This window comes from Lissotriton helveticus, chromosome 1_1, assembly GCF_964261635.1.
Source record: "Lissotriton helveticus chromosome 1_1, aLisHel1.1, whole genome shotgun sequence".
In the NCBI taxonomy this organism is placed as follows: domain Eukaryota; kingdom Metazoa; phylum Chordata; class Amphibia; order Caudata; family Salamandridae; genus Lissotriton; species Lissotriton helveticus.
In genome coordinates, this window is record NC_136057.1 from 1,325,408,710 (window position 1) to 1,325,426,846 (window position 18,137).

Below are 18,137 nucleotides of genomic sequence, written 5' to 3' on the forward strand. Positions count from 1 at the left end.
CAGAATTCCTCCCTGGAGGGGCCTCCTTCCTGCTACCAATGGGTCAGCTCAGGCAGGTCCCCCAGTCCAGCTATCTGTTCCCCTGTAGGTTCCAGGGCATCACCCTCAAGGTCTGCTTCCTCCTGGACCATGGGAACAACAGGGGCCGGTTTCCCGCGCCCCCCTGCCTCTTCTCTCCAAGGCCGGTTCCTGGGCCTCCCTCTCAGGCTCCAGGACCTCTTGAGCACCCCTACTGGCTGCCATTGACCGGGTGGTCACGCACGCCCAGTCACGCAGACCCACCATCCTCAGGTGAGTACTCTTCTTCACCTTCTCCCAAGGTGAACTCTTCAAATAGTTCCCCAACAAACAGTCTACAGGCATGGCAGTTCTCCCAGCTACTTGAAGAGTACCAGAGACCCCCCCCCACTCAAAGGGAACCTAAGCCATTGGACACTGACTCTCAGTGTTGACGGCGTTCACGACTCGGCAGAATGCATGTGGGACAACTTGCTCTTGAGACACCAGGTGACACTTGACAGCTGTCACACTGGCTCCTGTATCTCTAGGAGCCCCCACTTTTTTGCCATTGATGGTCCCCCACTGCCCATATTTCTTAGTCTTTGAGGGCAGTTGGGTTTCTTGGACCATATCACAGTCTCCTAATGAGACAAGGGACATCTCTGCGGGACCTCCCCCTCCCTGGACAACCCATTCCTCACCCAGGGCTACACTAGCCATCTGCCGGGGGGCTGCACTCGGGGTGCAGGTTTACCAAACTGGCAACACTTTGGATCATTGGCAAAATGAACCAGTTCACCACACCTGTAACACCTAGGGGGCCCTCTTTGGACAGGGGGACCTGTCGGGGCCCCGGTCGGAGTTGGGGGAGGTTGAGAACCTTTCCCTTGGTTCCCTTGGGGATTACTTTGGGGCCCTCTTTGGAACTCCCTCTGTTTGCCCTTGTCCCCCCACTCTTCTGCTGGGGACCCTGCCCATCCTTGGCAGAGTCTCCCACTTGACCCTTGTGGACCCTGGTACTGACCCAGCAGTCCGCCTCCTCAGCAAGCTTCCTAGGGTTAGTCACCTTACTATCAATAAGATGCATGACGTAGCTCAGGAAAACAGTTACTGGACAAGTGCTCCCATGCAATCAAATCAAGGAGACCTTGGAAATCATTAACTTTGCTACCCTTCACCCAACCTTCCAGTGCTCTGCAGAAAAAAGTTACATACTCAACATACGTACTGTTAGGAATCTTTGCACAACCCCTGAACCTTTCTCTATACAACTCAGGAGTTAACCCATACCTGGTCATCAAAGCATCCTTCATGTGTGGGTAAGAATTATGAACATCTGAGGGCAAATCTATCAGTGTGTCTTGCCCCTCACTCAGGAACCGCCCCCATAACCCCGCTCCCCAATCTCTCTCACAGACCCGGTGGGAAGACATGGCTACCTCATAGGCCTTGAACCACTGCCCTATGTCATCATTTTTAAAAAATTCTTTCACCACTTCTTTTGGTATGTACACCCTTGATTCTACCTGCACTGGCGGTGTGCTGCCACCAGAGGGAGTAAGTTCCAAACTTTTAGCTTTCAGATCCTTCTCCCTCAACTTCATTTCATGTTCCATTTGGATTCTTCTCTCTTCCAGAGCCAGCTTTTTGCTTTCCAGCTCCAGTTGCCCATTCAATGTAAGTTTTGCCATCTCCATTTCATGTGCTCGGGTTTCCTTCCTGTCTGCCAACTCCTCTGGTGACAGGACTCTGTCAAACCCATTGAGGCTTTCTGCCTGCTCAATTTCCACCACATCCTCAGGAGCCCTTGACTCAATCCAGCCCCTCAGCGCCTTTTGGTAGTGGGGCTTGGTTCCACATCCAGATGGGGAAACTCCAAACCTTTTGCAAAAGCCCTTCAGCTGTTCTACTGTGTAGCTCTCTAGTCTCTCTTCTTCCCAGTCAATCTCAATTCCAACAGAGACTATAGATGCTGCCTTCTCTACAATGGTTGAACCAGGCATTAATTTTCAAAAATGGAAACTGCGGAGACAGTGAAAAACCTCGGAGTCATGCTTGAGGCCGACCTTTCAGGCAAAGCTCAGGTGAATAAAGTCACAAGCAAATGCTATGGCACCCTAATGGTACTCCGTAAAGTACTTGATCTTCTGCCGACCGAAGCGAGAAAAACCATTGTCCATGCATTAATATCTCCTCACTTGGACTATGGCAATGTTCTCCTACTCGGTCTAAATCAAAAGGGGCTGCACCAGCTACAATGCATACAAAATTCAGCAGCACGACTGGTGCTCGGTCTCCCTCGAAGATCATCTGCTAAACAGGCGCTTGCCAAGCTTCACTGGCTCCCTATCAAAGAGAGAATTGTATTTAAGACTCTATGCTATGCACACCGCATTGCTCAAAACAAAGGCCCTGGCTACCTGAGAGATCTTATTACCATCCATAGGCCGATTAGAGACCTAAGATCGTCGGGCATGATGCTATTTAAAATCCCCCGCATCACAAAAGCTAAGATGGGCGGAAAATCCTTCCGCTACCTGGCCACCAAATTTTGGAATGCTCTGCCGATCCATCTGCGGATGGAGCCATCTGAAAAGAGTTTCAGAGCTAAACTTAAAACCCATTTATTTCCCAGATATTAGCCTCAGCTCTTAGGGTTTTTTGCTCTTCTGATGGGTTTGCATTTGCAGTCAGCGCGGGGACACACAGTTTTGTGCAGCCAGGCGCTTAATAAATGCTTATTATTATTAATTAGTGTTCACCAATCACTGTACATGAATGACAACTGCAAATTGGGATCCCTTCCGCTGCCGCCAATGTTAGAATTGGGGATCTCTAGTTTGCACAGGTAGGCACTTGTGACAAGCAGGGACCCTCTCTTCTAGTCAGGGCAAGAGAGTTACCCTCTCAAAATAACCCCTGCTCACCCTCTAGGTTGCGTGGCGCGAGCAGTCAAGGCTAATCTCAGAGGCGATGTAAGTTAAGCAGTTGTAACCATACACAGTAATCAAGTGACAACACTGCAAATGGACACCACACTAGGGTTGTATCAAAAATAATTATCTTTTATGTAAAGGCTTAGCACAAGACCAAATAACGTCAAAATATACCACAATACTATTAGCAATGCAGAGTTCTTGTTGAATGCGTAGTTTTTCAGTTCTGTGTGACTCGGTCCCCTGGTTTGGCTCGTACGGCAATTGAAAATGAACACAAGAGTCTAATGCGGGCAGCGGACGCTTCCGTCCGGGGCGTATTAGGATGGGGGTTCGAGACATACACAGTACCTTTGATTCGATGAGTCCGGCACGGATGAGGCTTGGTAACAGGAGGTGATGCAGCAGCGCTGTCAATCCTTACGGTGCGAACCCCGGCTTGTGAGCAGTCGTTGATGCGAGGCGGAGGGCGGAGGCCGCGTAGAGTGAGGCGGACGGTACAGGCTGTAAGACGTTTCCTTTACGATGCGGCGTACGAGCCGTACCTTTAAGTGCGGGGTGCCTTTCAATCCCAGACAGCGCAGTGCGAGGCAGACAGTACGCTGCAGGTGTGTGAACCGTACTCAGCCCTGCGGTGCGCTCGTAACGTCAATGCGGGGGGGGGGGGCATGACGAGCAGTGCGGCTCAAAGGGGGAGGGTGAAGCGGTGTGCTGTGCGGGCCCTCCTCTTACGGTGCGAGCTACAGCTCGTAGGGGAGCGGAGTCGCTTTGTTCGGGCGGTCACCTGGCACGGGGCTTCACAGCAGTCGGGTCTTCGAGCCGCACACAGATCGCGGTTCCAGCGTTTCGGGGAAATCAGCGTTTTCCAGCAGCTCTCTTTAAGGCGGTGGAAGTCCACTAGTCCTGGGACTACTTTGTTTACATGACTCTGGCCTCTCCGTTCAGTGTGCAGGGCAGAGACATCAGACGCTCCACAGGAGGTGGAGCCAGCATTGTGGTGGCAGAGCACAGCCCTATTCAGAGTCCAGGTGCACTCCTCCCACCCATCTGGATGTAATCTTCCTATTCACCACCTAGCTGCCCCAACCTTTCTCCTGGAATTCCCCAGCCCTGTCACTCACAGAAACCAGACAGCAGAAACACATCATAGCAGAGGCGGGCTGAAATGGTCAGGCAAGCAAATACCAACTTTCTAAAAGTGATATTTGCAAACACAGAACATTAAAATAAACTTTACTAAAAGATATATTTTATTATTCTGAGTTCAGGCATACTAAACTCGAATTTCTACCGTGTTCCCTGAGTCTGTTAGGATCATAGGATGTAACAATTCCAACAGCCCATTCTGGCCTATGAGAACAGGTAGCCTTGCAATAGTGAAAAACAAAAATGGCTGTAATTCACTATTAGGACATGCCACACACATCAGGGCTTGTCCTACCTTATACTTACAATGCACCCAGCCCTTGGGTCTACCATTGGGGTGACTCACATGAAGTAAAGGGAAGGTTTAGGGACTGGCAAGTGGATGCACTTGCCCAGTCAGCATGACAGTACCAGACTGCACGCAGGTTCTGCAATGGCAGACCTTAGACACATTTTACAAGGCTGCCTCTACATGTGCCCTTCAACGGAGACTGAAAGAAAAATGTAGTTCCCTGGTGTGGAGCCAGGAAAGAATACAAGTTATCCGGTCAGGAGGATGGCAAAGAGGGTATGTTCCAGGCAAGGGAAAAACACAAGAGGAAGGCAAATCATCAACTAGAAAGCTAGCAAACAAGATTGACAAAAAAGTCAGCCAATGGTAAGAAATGGGCTGGGCTAAAGCCCCCTTTAAGTATTGGAAGTGTACACAAAAGTTGTTTGACAAAGGGATTCACAGACTGTGCTGGCAGTGATAATTAAAACCACTGACTGTTTTGGCGTTTGAAACCAGGTACAAGCATTGCAGATCAGCATCATTTTCAGGAAAAAACCAGTATGTAGACATGTGTTGTGATTGATCCTGTTTTGTTATGAAAGGCAGCACTGTTAACTTACTGCTTTCCATCGTTGCAGAAAACTTCAGCTCTGCTGCCTTCAGCTTTCCAGCCATTTCTCTATCTAGAGAGAAAGAGATGAGGAAATAGTGAAAGAAGATACAAATATTAATTTTGGATACCAAGGAGAGATCAAGGACCAGAAACAGAGAGAGAGAGAGAGACAGACGCAAATTTTTCAGTTTCAATCTAACCGGATGAACTTCTTCCCCTGATAAACAATAGAGCCCCATCTAACCCCTTGTTAGTAGAAACTAGCCCAGGAGACCACAGTCTGTTTATGTAGCTCAGTCATCCTTCATTCTCACGATGGCCTGGCTTAGATGAAATAAATGGTACTTATGAGTAGGAGAAGGGATTTTCTGTGAGGGATCCTTCCCCCATCGTGCAAAAATCATGCACTACAAAATGTCCATGTCATCTTAATCAGTGACCGGGGCGTCAAGTCACTGATTAAGATGCCCAGGTACAGTCTTCCGCGAGTCACATGTGTGTGTACTTGCAAGGGTTCGCTCATGGCATCTGTCGCCTGATGCAAAACTGAAACTGAAAATGTGTTTCTGGGACCACTATTGTCTTATGCAATACTACGATGCGGCAGTGGAGAGGTCACTCATGCCTCCCTCTTCTGATGCAATATTAAGGTACTTCATTGAGAGATCACACACTGTTTCTCCCTTCTGAAGTAATACTGCCTTGCTGCAGGGAGAGATCTTTCATGCCTTCCACCTTCTGATGCAATATTAAGGCCCTTCATGGAGAGATCACTCATGTTTTCTACCTACTGATGCACCATATACTTGCTTGCTGTAGGGTGAGACCATTTATGCCTTCCATTTCCTTATGTAATATTAAGGTAATTGAAGTAGCAACTCATGCTTCCCCACGTCTATTCCAATACTGACTTTCTGCAAGAAGAGACCACTCATGACTTCTGGAATAGTAAATGCTTCGAAGCAGTGAGAACAATATACAGCAGGGAGGAGTAGGGAATCAGCAGAGAAGTTGGGTGAGGGAAGTTTAAAGAAAAACAAAAAGTGAGTGGGAAGAGGTGGGGAAAGGAACAAATAAGCTGGGGGAGCTCCACAAACAGCACACAGTGGGGCAAGGATGTAATGGGCGAGTGGCACATAGAGGAGAGATTGGGAGTGGTGAGATGCACACCTTCCTTCTTACTTTTTGTCCATATTTAAACTGATTCAACTTTATAAGCGTGCAAACTTGTTCTGCGCTTCGCCTCTTTGCGCTGCATTCAAAACAAATCGAGGGGGGCCCATCACTGGTTCCACCAAGCTGCACAGCCGTGTCACAGTATGAATCCAATGAATGATTACGTTATGATATCCACCTGGGCTAGGGAAAGGATCATAAATACCAGGACAGAGTGGAGTCCCTTTAGCGACCACAACCCTATTATAACAGAAATTAAAGGGAATGATTTTATTAAAGCACCAGGGGTGATCCAACAAGCAGAAATCCAACCAACAGATCGAGGGAGACGCCTAAGGTGGTCAGTGATTAACCCCCAAGATTTTTATGCTAAATTAGTTAGTGAAGGGAAAGATCACATAGAGGCCTGTCTAGATGTTACAATAGAGGGCAGAGGAGTAGTAGAGGCGTTTGAATCCTTAACTAAAATCATAGAGAAACTCCTGACAACCAAGAAGCCCGTAAACCTGCAATCCACGCCCAGATGGTTAGATGCCAACTGCTCTAAAGCGTTAAGAGACTTAAAACAGAGCCTGAAAATGACACCAAGGGACAAAAATGAAATCACTCGCTGTAGACTGAACTATAAAACCCAGGTTAAGATCAGAAAAAGCACCCTCCAAAAGGAAATCTGGGCAGACTTAAGGGAGGCCGGCGAAAACAAGGACTATATCCAGTTCTGGAAAATTATAAATAAACCATGTTTTCACGATTCAAGCTCCCCAGTCATCAGCTCAAACATTCTGCCGGAACAATGGATTGCCTATTTTAAATCCCTTTACAACCAGCAGGATGTAGACATTGGTGACGGAATATGGAGGGGGCCAAGGGCGGAAAAATTCGAATTATCCATGGACGAAGTTCTGAAGGCAATCCTAGGGTTAACACGAAACAAAGCCCCGGGTCCAGATGGAACCCCCCCGGATCTATATCTTAGCAACACGGACCTTTGGGCCCCAATGGTAATGAGAGTACTGAATGCAGCCATCAAAACGGGCCTGCCGAGATCATGGTCCACTGCGGTGATTGTCCCGATTTACAAGAAAGGCTGTAGGGACAGCCCGCAGTGCTATAGACCAATCTCGCTTATCGACGTCTCTGCCAAGGTACTGGGGAGGGCACTTCTCAATCGCCCCCTGGACTGGACGAACACCCATAACATCTTGGTGGACACTCAGTATGGGTTCAGAACGGGGAGATCAACCACCGACCAGTGCCTCAACCTGTACCTGCTCACTGCTAAGTATACTAAGGCGTCTGAAGGCACCATGTATATGGGGTTCATGGACTTAGCAGCGGCGTTTGACAATGTTAACAGAGCCAAACTATGGTCGATCATGTCCAACCTGGGAATTGACCCGGATCTTATCAACATCCTGAGGGAACTTCACTGGAACACCACTGCCAAGGTCCGCTACATTGCGGGGGGGGTGAGTACCGATCCCTTCCTGTGCTCGGGCGGGGTCAGGCAGGGGTGTATCCTGGCACCTTTTTTGTTTTCCCTCTACATAAACGGCCTGGAGAGCGACCTTATAGCATTGGGAACTGATTGCCCAAAGGTGGGCTTACGTCACCTGCCAGTACTTTTGTACGCCGATGACGCCGTCCTCCTAGCCCGGACGGCGGTCGGTCTGCAGCTCCTAATCAAGGGTTTCGCAGATTTCATGAGGAAATTGGACTTATCTGTAAACATGACAAAATCCTTCATCATGATAGTGGGGAAGAAACCTAAGAAGAAATTCGCATTCAAACTGGGGGATCATGTCTTGGACAGTGTCAAAACATTCCCATATCTGGGTCTTTTATTCGACGAGAAGCTAAAGTTCGCCCCGTTGGTAGAGGAGAGGGCGAGGAGACTAGTCTCAGCTAATGGAGCCATATTAAACTTTGCTCGTCGAATGGGAAGGTGGTCCCCAGAGCAGGTGTTGACTTTGTACAGATCAGTCAGCATCTCAAAGACTATTTACGGATCTGAAGTCTGGGGCTTCAGAGATGCTCAACTAATCCAAAGCGAGGAAGAGAAATTTTTTAAAAAACTGTTAAAACTTCCGCTGAGCACCTCCGCTGCAGTAACACACAATGAGCTGGGAATAACATATATAGCGGACTTGATTAGATTGAGACCCATACTGGCCTGGATCAAAATTTGGCTAAATCCCAATGCGGAACTATCCAGACAGATTATCCAGGATTGTCTGACGAAAGAAAAGTGCCTCCAAATCCCCTGGCTGAAATACATTAAAGAAACCCTGGGGGAAATAGATGAACAGAGACTATTTTTGGATCCATCCCTGGTGGACATATACACCAGTCACTCGGTACAAGGGCAATTGCTAGACAAATTTAGTGGCAGGAGGAGGGAGCTTGACTCTATTAAATCCTCGGTAGTTGCTCACTCGCTAGTCTCGAATCAAGTTGGCATGGAACCTTACCTCTTTTTATTGCACAGTCAGCATGAGAGGTTTTTAATGACTCGTTTTAGGCTCAATTTGTTGCACCACAATTTAGCTCATCCATCAGGGTTTACTTCAACAATTGAGCAGAAGGGTGCCTGCGGCTGCGACAATAGATCTCCGCAGGACACCCTTCATTTTGTATTATTGTGTCCTTTTTTTAAAACACCTCGTCATAGATTTTTAGTAGGGATTTTAAAAGACTCAAAAATTATCCATGCCAAATCTGCATTACTGTATCTGCAAAGAGCCACTGAAATGCGAACCCTATGTGCCATTATAAGCTTTCTTAAAATCGCTTTTAAATTGAGAAACACTAGGGGCTGTTGAATTGGTTGGCAAGGGAGGTTTTTATTATGTGATTCGGGGCTTCTGTATGCCATCTGCACTTTGGTCCTATTACTTTCAAAAACTCTTCTTTTTTAAATGTGATGCCCCTTTTTCCTCCTTTTTTTTTTTTTAAAATAATGATATGTTGTCGAGAAAGTTTGTGATCATGTATTTTACTGTGATGTATTTTCATGATGGTTTTTAACCTTCGAAATTAATAAACAAACTGAAACTGAACAATGAATTAACTTAAACCATAATTTTAAACTTCCTTTTATCCATATATTTATCCACTAGTTTCTCATCCTTTTTAAACTGTTCATTCAATTCGTTTTATCCATACCATTGCTTTTACAAAGCCGTTAAAAAACTTCAATGGTTCCTGTGGTATAATAGAAACTATAGGAATTGGATACGTAGCTTAATAGCGATTGGTATTAACACCAAGGGTTGACAAGGATGGCGGAAAGGAATACACAAACAATAATGTACAATTCTGGCATGTTTTTACTTCATTCTATCAATAGTACATTTAAATTGTTACACAATAATACTTCCCTGATGTGAATCCATGGAAGAGTAAAAGTCATTTAATCAAAAGGATAGTCAAGAAGCTATACTCCATGGGAGGGCCAAACACAGGAAGAGGAAGTTATGTCATTGAAGAATATGCAAGCAAATGAGATTGACAAGAAAGGCCACCTATGGTAAGCAGTGGATTACCCTAAAGCACACTGTAAGTGGTACTGTTCGTCTTAGGCCTTTGACCTATATGTTTCTGAAGGCAAATCGTAAAAATGGTTTTACCATGGTATTATAACTTGTGGTTTGCAGTTCTCATTGACAACATGAGTAAGGGACTGCGTTGCCAGTGAGCATTGCTTAATGACTGACAGTTTGTGTTTAAAACCTGGTGCAAACATTGCAGGGCACCATAATTTTCAGGAAACTGCCTGTATGTAGACAATTATTATAAAGTTTCTTGTTTTGATATAAAAGACAGCACTGCTAACTGTTATATTTGACTTGTGTCTTTCCTTTCCCTGACTGTGACTTTCCTCCTGCTCAGCAAGTGTGGCGACGATTTAAAGAACCTACAGCGTTAAGGAAAGAGACTGTGTTTAAAGGAGCGTAGGAACTACTGAACTAAGGAACCTACTAAAAGTATTGGAACTAAAGAAACTTTAGGGAGAAGGAAACGCCTTGGTCAGCCCCACCAGTGTCCTTAATCATCTGGACAGCCTGCAACCCAGGGCGTTTGACCTTCTACTGATGATTTTAGTGCAGCTACTGTACAGATTGCTGCAATCCTTGCAGGAGTTGCTGTTGCCCAGCTGTCCTTTCTACAGTCGAGGGACAGGCTGTTACGTTGGTTTATCAGTAGTGTATGGTGTTTGGGATTGCTACCAGCAAAGTGTGTGGGGAAAACCGGCATTCCTGAGAGGCGTTACACTTTAAAGATAAGTAGGCAGAGGCTGGTGGGCTATCGGTTATCTCGGAGATAAGCAGCACAGTGGGTGAGCCTAAGCACTTCCCTGGAGGATTTACCCGGAGGATCTGGTGCAGCGTTTTGAGTTTGGACTGGCATGTTCAGGCGTCTTATGCGAATGTCTGGGGAAGCAGAGTCTCTGGCTATATTTTATCGGGTGAGTGAGGCCACTTTATTTTTGTTTGGGAGGCATTAAGGGGTTACGCTGCACCATGTCAAAGTGAACCGCTGATATTTAAACATTTCACGAGCCCCACCGCGTGCACACTCTCAATGCGCGCAGCCTTACCGAACCTCTGTACTGTATCCTATGACGTATATTTGTTGAAAACCACGAGCTAAGGAGGGCCCGAGCAGCAGAGTGCATTCCGACGCATTTGCAAGAGCTTATGACAGGGAGTCGAAGTCGTTGGCTTGGCAATGAGACACACTAAGGTGCGTCTGGAGCCCGGAAGTCATTCATTATCTGCCTTACGAGGATGTTACTGCAAGCAAGAGGGTTTCAGCGAAGTCAGAGAGCATCATTTCAGTCACTGACATGGAAGTAATTATCTGCATTACGTGGATGTTACGGTGAGCCAGAGGATTGCAGTCAAATCGGAGAGCAGCGTTTCAGTCACTGACAAGAACATCGCGATTCGAAGGAATGTGGTAAAAGTGGAATTAGCTTTCCGGTGCCCAGCCAAGGATGAATGAGCTTTTAACTGGGGATTCCACGGTGACTGATATTTTCATTTTGTTTTGTTATTATTCTTTTGCTCTAACTTCACAGGCACTGCCTGCATACAAACACGATTGGCGGTGACTGCTTTATTTATTTCAGTTTCTTTTGTTGCAGATCCACTAATTCACAATTGTAATAATTATTGTAACAGGCATGTGCAGGGGTGATATGCATTAGTTGCTAACGGAAAAGGTACAATTCGTGTAACAGGTACCTCTACGGGATCTATGATTGAAGACATTTTTTTTAATGGATTTGTCATCAATAATGTGTTCTTAAAACTTCTTACAGAACCCTGGGTTGCTGTTTGCGGTGGTGAGTGTTGCACTTTTGGTGTGTGTGTTTGTGGACATGCATTGGTATTTCTGGTATAATGCTGTTCTATTTTCAAGTGTTTTAAGGTGGTAGGGTGGTGCCCCAGTCCTGGTTTCTGGGGTGGTTAGTGCATCAGTTCTGGTTTTCTAGGGTGGTGAGTACCCTAGTACGTTGAAGTTGTGGGGTGGTGAGTGCCCAGTTCTTGTTTTCTAGGGTGGTGAGTACCCTAGTACATCGAGGTTGTAGGGTGGTGAGGGCCCCAGTACTGGTTTCTGGGGTGGTTAGCGCCTCAGTTCTGGTTTTCTAGGGTGGCGAGTACCCTAGTACGTCGAGGTTGTGGGGGGTTGAGTGCCCCAGTTCTGGTTTTCCAGGGTGGTGAGTACCCTAGTACGTCGAGGTTGGGGGGTGGTGAGAGCCCCAGTTCTTGTTTTCTAGGATGGTGAGTACCCTAGTACGTCGAGGTTGGGGGGTGGTGAGAGCCCCAGTACTGGTTTCTGGGGTGGTTAGCGCCCCAGTTCTGGTTTTCCAGGGTGGTGAGTACCCTAGTACGTCGAGGTTGGGGGGTGGTGAGAGCCCCAGTTCTTGTTTTCTAGGGTGGTGAGTACCCTAGTACATCGAGGTTGTAGGGTGGTGAGGGCCCCAGTACTGGTTTCTGGGGTGGTTAGCGCCTCAGTTCTGGTTTTCTAGGGTGGCGAGTACCCTAGTACGTCGAGGTTGTGGGGTGGTGAGTGTCCCAGTTCTTGTTTTCTAGGGTGGTTAGTACCCTAGTACGTCGAGGTTGTGGGGGGTTGAGTGCCCCAGTTCTGGTTTTCCAGGGTGGTGAGTACCCTAGTACGTCGAGGTTGGGGGGTGGTGAGAGCCCCAGTTCTTGTTTTCTAGGATGGTGAGTACCCTAGTACGTTGAGGTTGTGGGTGGTTAGTGCCCCAGTTTGTGTTTTCTAGGGTGGTTAGTACCCATTAGTATGGTGTGGTTGTGGGAGCTGAGTGCCCAAGTTCGTGTGGTTGTGGGAGGTGTGTGCCCAGTTCTGTTTTCAAGGGTGTTGTGTACCCCTTCAAGATGAGGTTGTGGGGTTAATGCCGTAGTTCTGATTTAGGGATGTGTGTACCCAAATATGTTGAGGTTGTGGGTGGTCAGTACAAAATACTCTGTGGCATAGGCTTGCATCTGTTCTAAGCCATGCTCTTGCGGCGCTCGTTTTTTCCCTAAGGGAGGGGGATGGGGTTAATCTCTATCAGTTTATTTATTTATTTGTATTTAGTCAATCCCAAAATTTCATGCATGTATATTGTGTTTACTTCCATCTTTTCTGATGTGATGTTTTAATGATGTTTCCATCTGTCTGCATCATTTCTATTTTATGCATGTATATTGTGTATTGCTTCTATCTTTTCTGATGCAATGTATTTAATGATGTTTCTATTTATGTGCATTATTTTTACATTGTTGTTTCCCTGAGGAAGGGGGATATGTTATATTTGACTTGTGTCTTTCCTTTCCCTCACTGACTTTCCTGTTGCTCAGCTAGTGTGTGTGTTAGAATGACTGATGACCTCATGGAATGTTTGAGTGCCTGGCTTGTGTGTGGAGTGGCAGTTGTTGGATGCAGGCTGAGCAGCAGGGAGGCTGCTCCTGGTGGGGCTTTGCTATATTCTACTTGATTACCTGAAACGTAACCTGGAACTAAGCGTGAATAAACGTATCCTGTTTTGTATACCTGGCTCAAGGATCTTCTGTTTATAACATCAACTCACCGCTTGCGGTCATTGCAGAATGGTCCAGCTCTGCTGTCTTCAGGTTTGCAGAAAGTTCTTTATCTTCAGAGATAGAGAGAAGAAAATAATGAAAGAAGAAATAAACATTAATTCTAGACATCCAGGAGAGTTCAAGGACCATAAACAAACTGGGAGCCAAGTGTCAATCTTTTGGTTTAATATTGACCTAAAGAACCCTCATCCACTTATAAACACTAGGGCCCCCATCTTGTCCATTGTTATGAGGTTCTGCCCTGGGAGACCAATAGTCTGTTTTTTCAGTGAAGGCATCCCTCATTCCCTGGTGGCGGGCAGAGAACAGGGGGTAAATACAGATGAGACATGAGGTTTTCTGGGTGGGCTTCTATTCCCTTCTTGCAACAATCATACGCTGCAGAACGACCACATCCATTCAACCAATCACTGTTCAGGACATCAAACTGACCAAAGTTTTGTTAGAGTTCTCAAAGACCTAGATGGGCTGCGCTTGGGAAAGGCCACTCATGGCACCTCTTTTCTGAGGTCTTCTGGTGCAAAATTGAAAATGTGCTTCTGTGGCACTATTGTCTGATGCATTGCTGCATTGCAACAGGGAGAGAACACTCCTGCCTTCTTTTTTCTGATGCAATATTAAAGTACTTCAAGGAGAGACCACTCATGGTTTCTAACTTATGATGGAATACTACTTTGCTACAGAAAGAGACCACTCATGCCTTCAGTTTTCTGAGGCAATATTAAGGTACTTCAGGGGGATGTATGACGTTACAACGCATGCTTTTACCACGCATGCTGTTACAACGCAGTTTTTACAACGCATACCATTACAACGCATAGCGCTTTGGGGTGCTGGATAGTGAATAGTTTAATTTACTATTCCAACTCCAGTCCCCGTGGACACTAGGGAAGGTGTTGGATAGTAAATTAAATCTATTCCCTATTCTAGAGCGCCCCCCAGCGCAATGCGTTGTAATGGTTTTCATTGTAAAACCTGCGTTGTAATAGCACTGCGTGGTAAAAGTTGCGTTGTAAAGGATGTTTCCCACTTCAAGGAGAGGCTACTCATGGTTTCTAACTTCTGATGCAATATTGCCTTGCTTCAAAGATATACCAGTCATGCCTTCGGTCTTCTGGGGCAATATTAAAGTACTTCAGAGAAAGACCCCTCATTGTATCTAACAATCTGATGAAGTACTGCCTAGCTGCAGGAAAAAAAACACTCATGCCTTCCACCTTCTGATGCAATATTTGAGCACTTTAGGAAGAGTCTGAAAACACCATAAATGCTAACTAAGCTATTACGTTTGATAGGCTATGCATTGTTCCTTCTCATCTTCTTCATTGTTGATTTTATGGTTGTCTTTGCCCAAGTACAGCCTTTTGACTAGGTTTGTGCCATAGAAATACCATATACATACATACCTTCATTTTATTTAATTTCCGGAACGAAATGGAGAGGAAGGTCAAAAAGAAGTGGTGTTCTGTAATGTACAGGGCAGTGAAGAATATTGTCCTAAATATTGTCATAGTACTTCCTTATAAAGAGGTGGAATTATTGACACTATTAAATATGTAGAAATTATTTCGAGATGCTTTATACAATTGACTTTTTCATAGGGGTAATCAGGAACTCAATGTGAGAAGAGGTCACAAAACACTTTGCATACATAAATAAGAAATAAACTGGGAACAAAGCTCACATTTTACCAGTATCAGTACAAGGAGGATGAGCCACATCAATAAAAAAACAACCAGCAGGGGCAAAAACTTGACGATCAGTCTCTTAGCACGGTGGCTGTATCGTATTCCTCCACGTCTGACAATACCTGCAAGAAAACAACTGTCATTAGTGTGGTTGCAGGAAATCAACAGTCATCAGTGTGGTCACCGTTGGGCTACGTTGGTGGGTATTTAGTAGCTGGGTCGAGGTCAGCCCAACAAGTGATCGACTCATCTCCTCAGGTGGGCAGTGAGCCATTGACAGGGGGCTTCATGTTTTTACTTTACAGCCTTGTCTTAATAGACAAGGGGATTACTTGATCCTAATAGATGATAATGCATTACATTCACACTGTTTATTCCAACTGAAATAATTCTGGAGTGAATAGAATTTGTTTCCCATGGATCATGTAAACCTGTGCCTCACACAGCTTTCTTGGAGTACTAATACAAATGTTAGTGAGTAGGAAATGTGTAAATCTCAGCCTGTATGTTTTCGTCCTTCTTCTTTAACAGGCCCCAATCTATTTATACTGTCTCATCCTGATGAAGGCCCTGTTATTTTCATTTATTTATTTTTTGACGTTTTATATAGTGCAAACTTGACCCGAAGGTATCAGAGCGCTTTACATGAGCACAAGTAGTGTTACACATGGCCACAATCATTTTTATTAGGCACGGGGAGATTAAGTGATGTGCCCAGTATAACAGGATGTTGAGTGTCATTGCGGAGACTTAAGCCCGGTTCCCCAGATTTGAGATCGGCCGCCCTGGCCGTTAGGCTACATCGTCTCCCTTATTAGCAGCTGTCTATTGGTTGAACATTGGTGCATGTGTCAACACACCTTATTTCTCTGCTAACTTGTACATCTACTTGCAAGTAATTGGTCAAATGATGCTAAGAGATTGTGGGCCAGATGTAGGAGCCCTAATACCGGTCAGAAACGGCCGATTTCGGCAGTTTCCGACCGTTATTAGGGTTTTCAGATGTAGGGGCATGTTATTTTAAGAATCGGTAATTTTACCGATTCGGTAAATATACCGATTCAGTAAAATACCGATCGGTATATTTACCGAATCGGTAAATCCATACGTAGCTGACACTCCTAAGAGTACCACAGACCCTTAAGAGTCGTATTTTACCACACAATCCTATTGTGTGGTGAAATACCGAATTCAGGTGTGCATGCACATCTGTGCATGCATACCTGTGCCATGTGACACACAGACATGCCCTTAGGGCATGTATGTGTGCCACATGTCACACAAGCCTGTACTTGGGGTGCTAGAGGGTGTCATAGTGACACCCCCTGCACCCTTGCAGGATTCGGTATTTACCGATTCGGTAAATACTGAATCGGTATTGCCCATTGATTCCTATGGGCTTCAAGGCCCATAGGAATCAATGGGCAATACCGATTCGGTATTTACCGGATCGGTAAATACCGAATCTTACAGATTCGGTATTCCTGAATTCGGAATTACCTAAATCTGCCCCCTTCCCATTTACAGACTCTTAAATACCGAATCGGTAACATTCGGTATTTAAGAGTCTGTAAATGGGAATTACCTACATCTAGGCCTGTATTTTTTGCATGACCTTTTGAATGTCAAGTTGCTACACGTGTTTTAACTGCCAATTATATTGTGTTGTTGTAGTGATATACTTTGCTTCATCAACATATAGGAAGGAATAGTGTACATTTTATGTGGGAACATCTGTTTTTAGGTCGAGCATTCGAGACCTCTTTTATATACTTCAGTATATACTTATTATATACTTATAGGTGTATTTACTTTGTGGCCTCTGGAGATCTGCCCTAGGACTTGTCTGCTTCCGCTTAGGGACTTTTTAACTGTTCAACTGCCTCTATTTAACTGTCTTGATATAAAACGACCAGCAGAGGTCAGTAAAATACCAGAATTGCTTTCTGCTGAGGGACTTTCTTTTTTTAATTTTTCTGGCAACTGCCTCTATTTAACTTTCTTGATAAAAAACGACCAGCAGAGGTCAGTAAAATACCAGAATCACCTTAGCATTCTCTAGATTCCAGTCCATAGAAATTGTCTTCCACGAGCACCCGGAGACAATAATATTTTTTTCAAATCTTGTATTTTCAGTGATATGACCACCGAAGGCCCTGATTTTATATTAAAAACAAAGCTTTAGACTATACCATTTTCGGCAGAAAGGGAAACTTTCTCTCTGTGTGTTCCCATACCTGGCGTGTCACACAGTTTGGTGCTTACTTTCCCTCCATGTTAAAGAACAGTAGAAGTTTCTGCACCCAGGCTAATGTGCTGCATGGCTAAATACATAAAAGGTCCCAAAAGTGAGACCGATTGCATTGCAAATGCTTGTTTATATTTTTTTCTACAAACAACTGCCTTTCAACAATGCACTCCAGGCGCCCAGGAACCCAATGCAAATCAGAGTTCTTCATGCCCTCATAAAAGAGAATGTTTCTCACTTTTGTCAGTGCTAAAGCCCCATTTGGTTGAGTGCATACTGCAGAATCGGATATTTAAAAGTTGAAGGCAAATTGGATTTTTTGTGTAAATTCTAAATTTGAACTGAAGTCGGAAAATACAGCGTTGGTGTTCTATGACTGGGTCACTGATTGTGTCTTCATAATCAGACGATTCAGGGCAGAGGCGCAACTAGAGCCAAATTTCGGGGGGGGGGGGAACCTAAGAACATTTTTCGGCGGGGCTAATTCTTCCAGCAATAGGCAGAGTGGAGTTGCAGGGGCTCTTAGAAGGGGTGAAAAAACAACAAAGTCTCATTAACAAGCAAATGGTCTTTTACAGACCTGCGAAGGTCTCGGATACGGCTGTGTGTGTGCCCGGGAAACTGTCTCAGCTGGGACTGCCACACATGAGGGTGGGGGGTTTGAAGCCTTTTGAGCCAATGGGCGTTGCGCTCCTAATTCAGGGGAAGACATGCATCTGATTAAGATGACCCTGGCTATAAGCCCTTGAGACTGGTCCACTCGCTTCCATGGGGAAACTGGAAACATCTCTTTCTAAAAAAATCTATCACAGGTCATGTGTAGCTTACCGTGTCTTTTAATGGGTATATGAAACTTCCAATGTGCCATGCCAAAGGTCTAACTTACAATTTGGCACTTGAGGTTCCAACCACTGTTGGGGCATAAAAACCACCTCCGCTAC

General features: G+C 45.4%; 1 protein-coding gene across 1 annotated transcript in view; it reads right to left on the minus strand.

Moving 5' to 3' along the window:
- Positions 1–18,137, minus strand: part of LOC144772779 (uncharacterized) — a 122,824-nt gene that overhangs the window by 76,531 nt on the left and 28,156 nt on the right. The window contains exons 3-5 of the mRNA XM_078657338.1: positions 14,945–15,070; positions 13,248–13,310; positions 4,977–5,039 (exon numbers count right to left, since the gene is read on the minus strand). Coding sequence (XP_078513464.1) covers positions 4,977–5,039; positions 13,248–13,310; positions 14,945–15,070 — 252 coding nt within the window. The remainder of the gene's footprint in view (positions 1–4,976; positions 5,040–13,247; positions 13,311–14,944; positions 15,071–18,137) is intronic.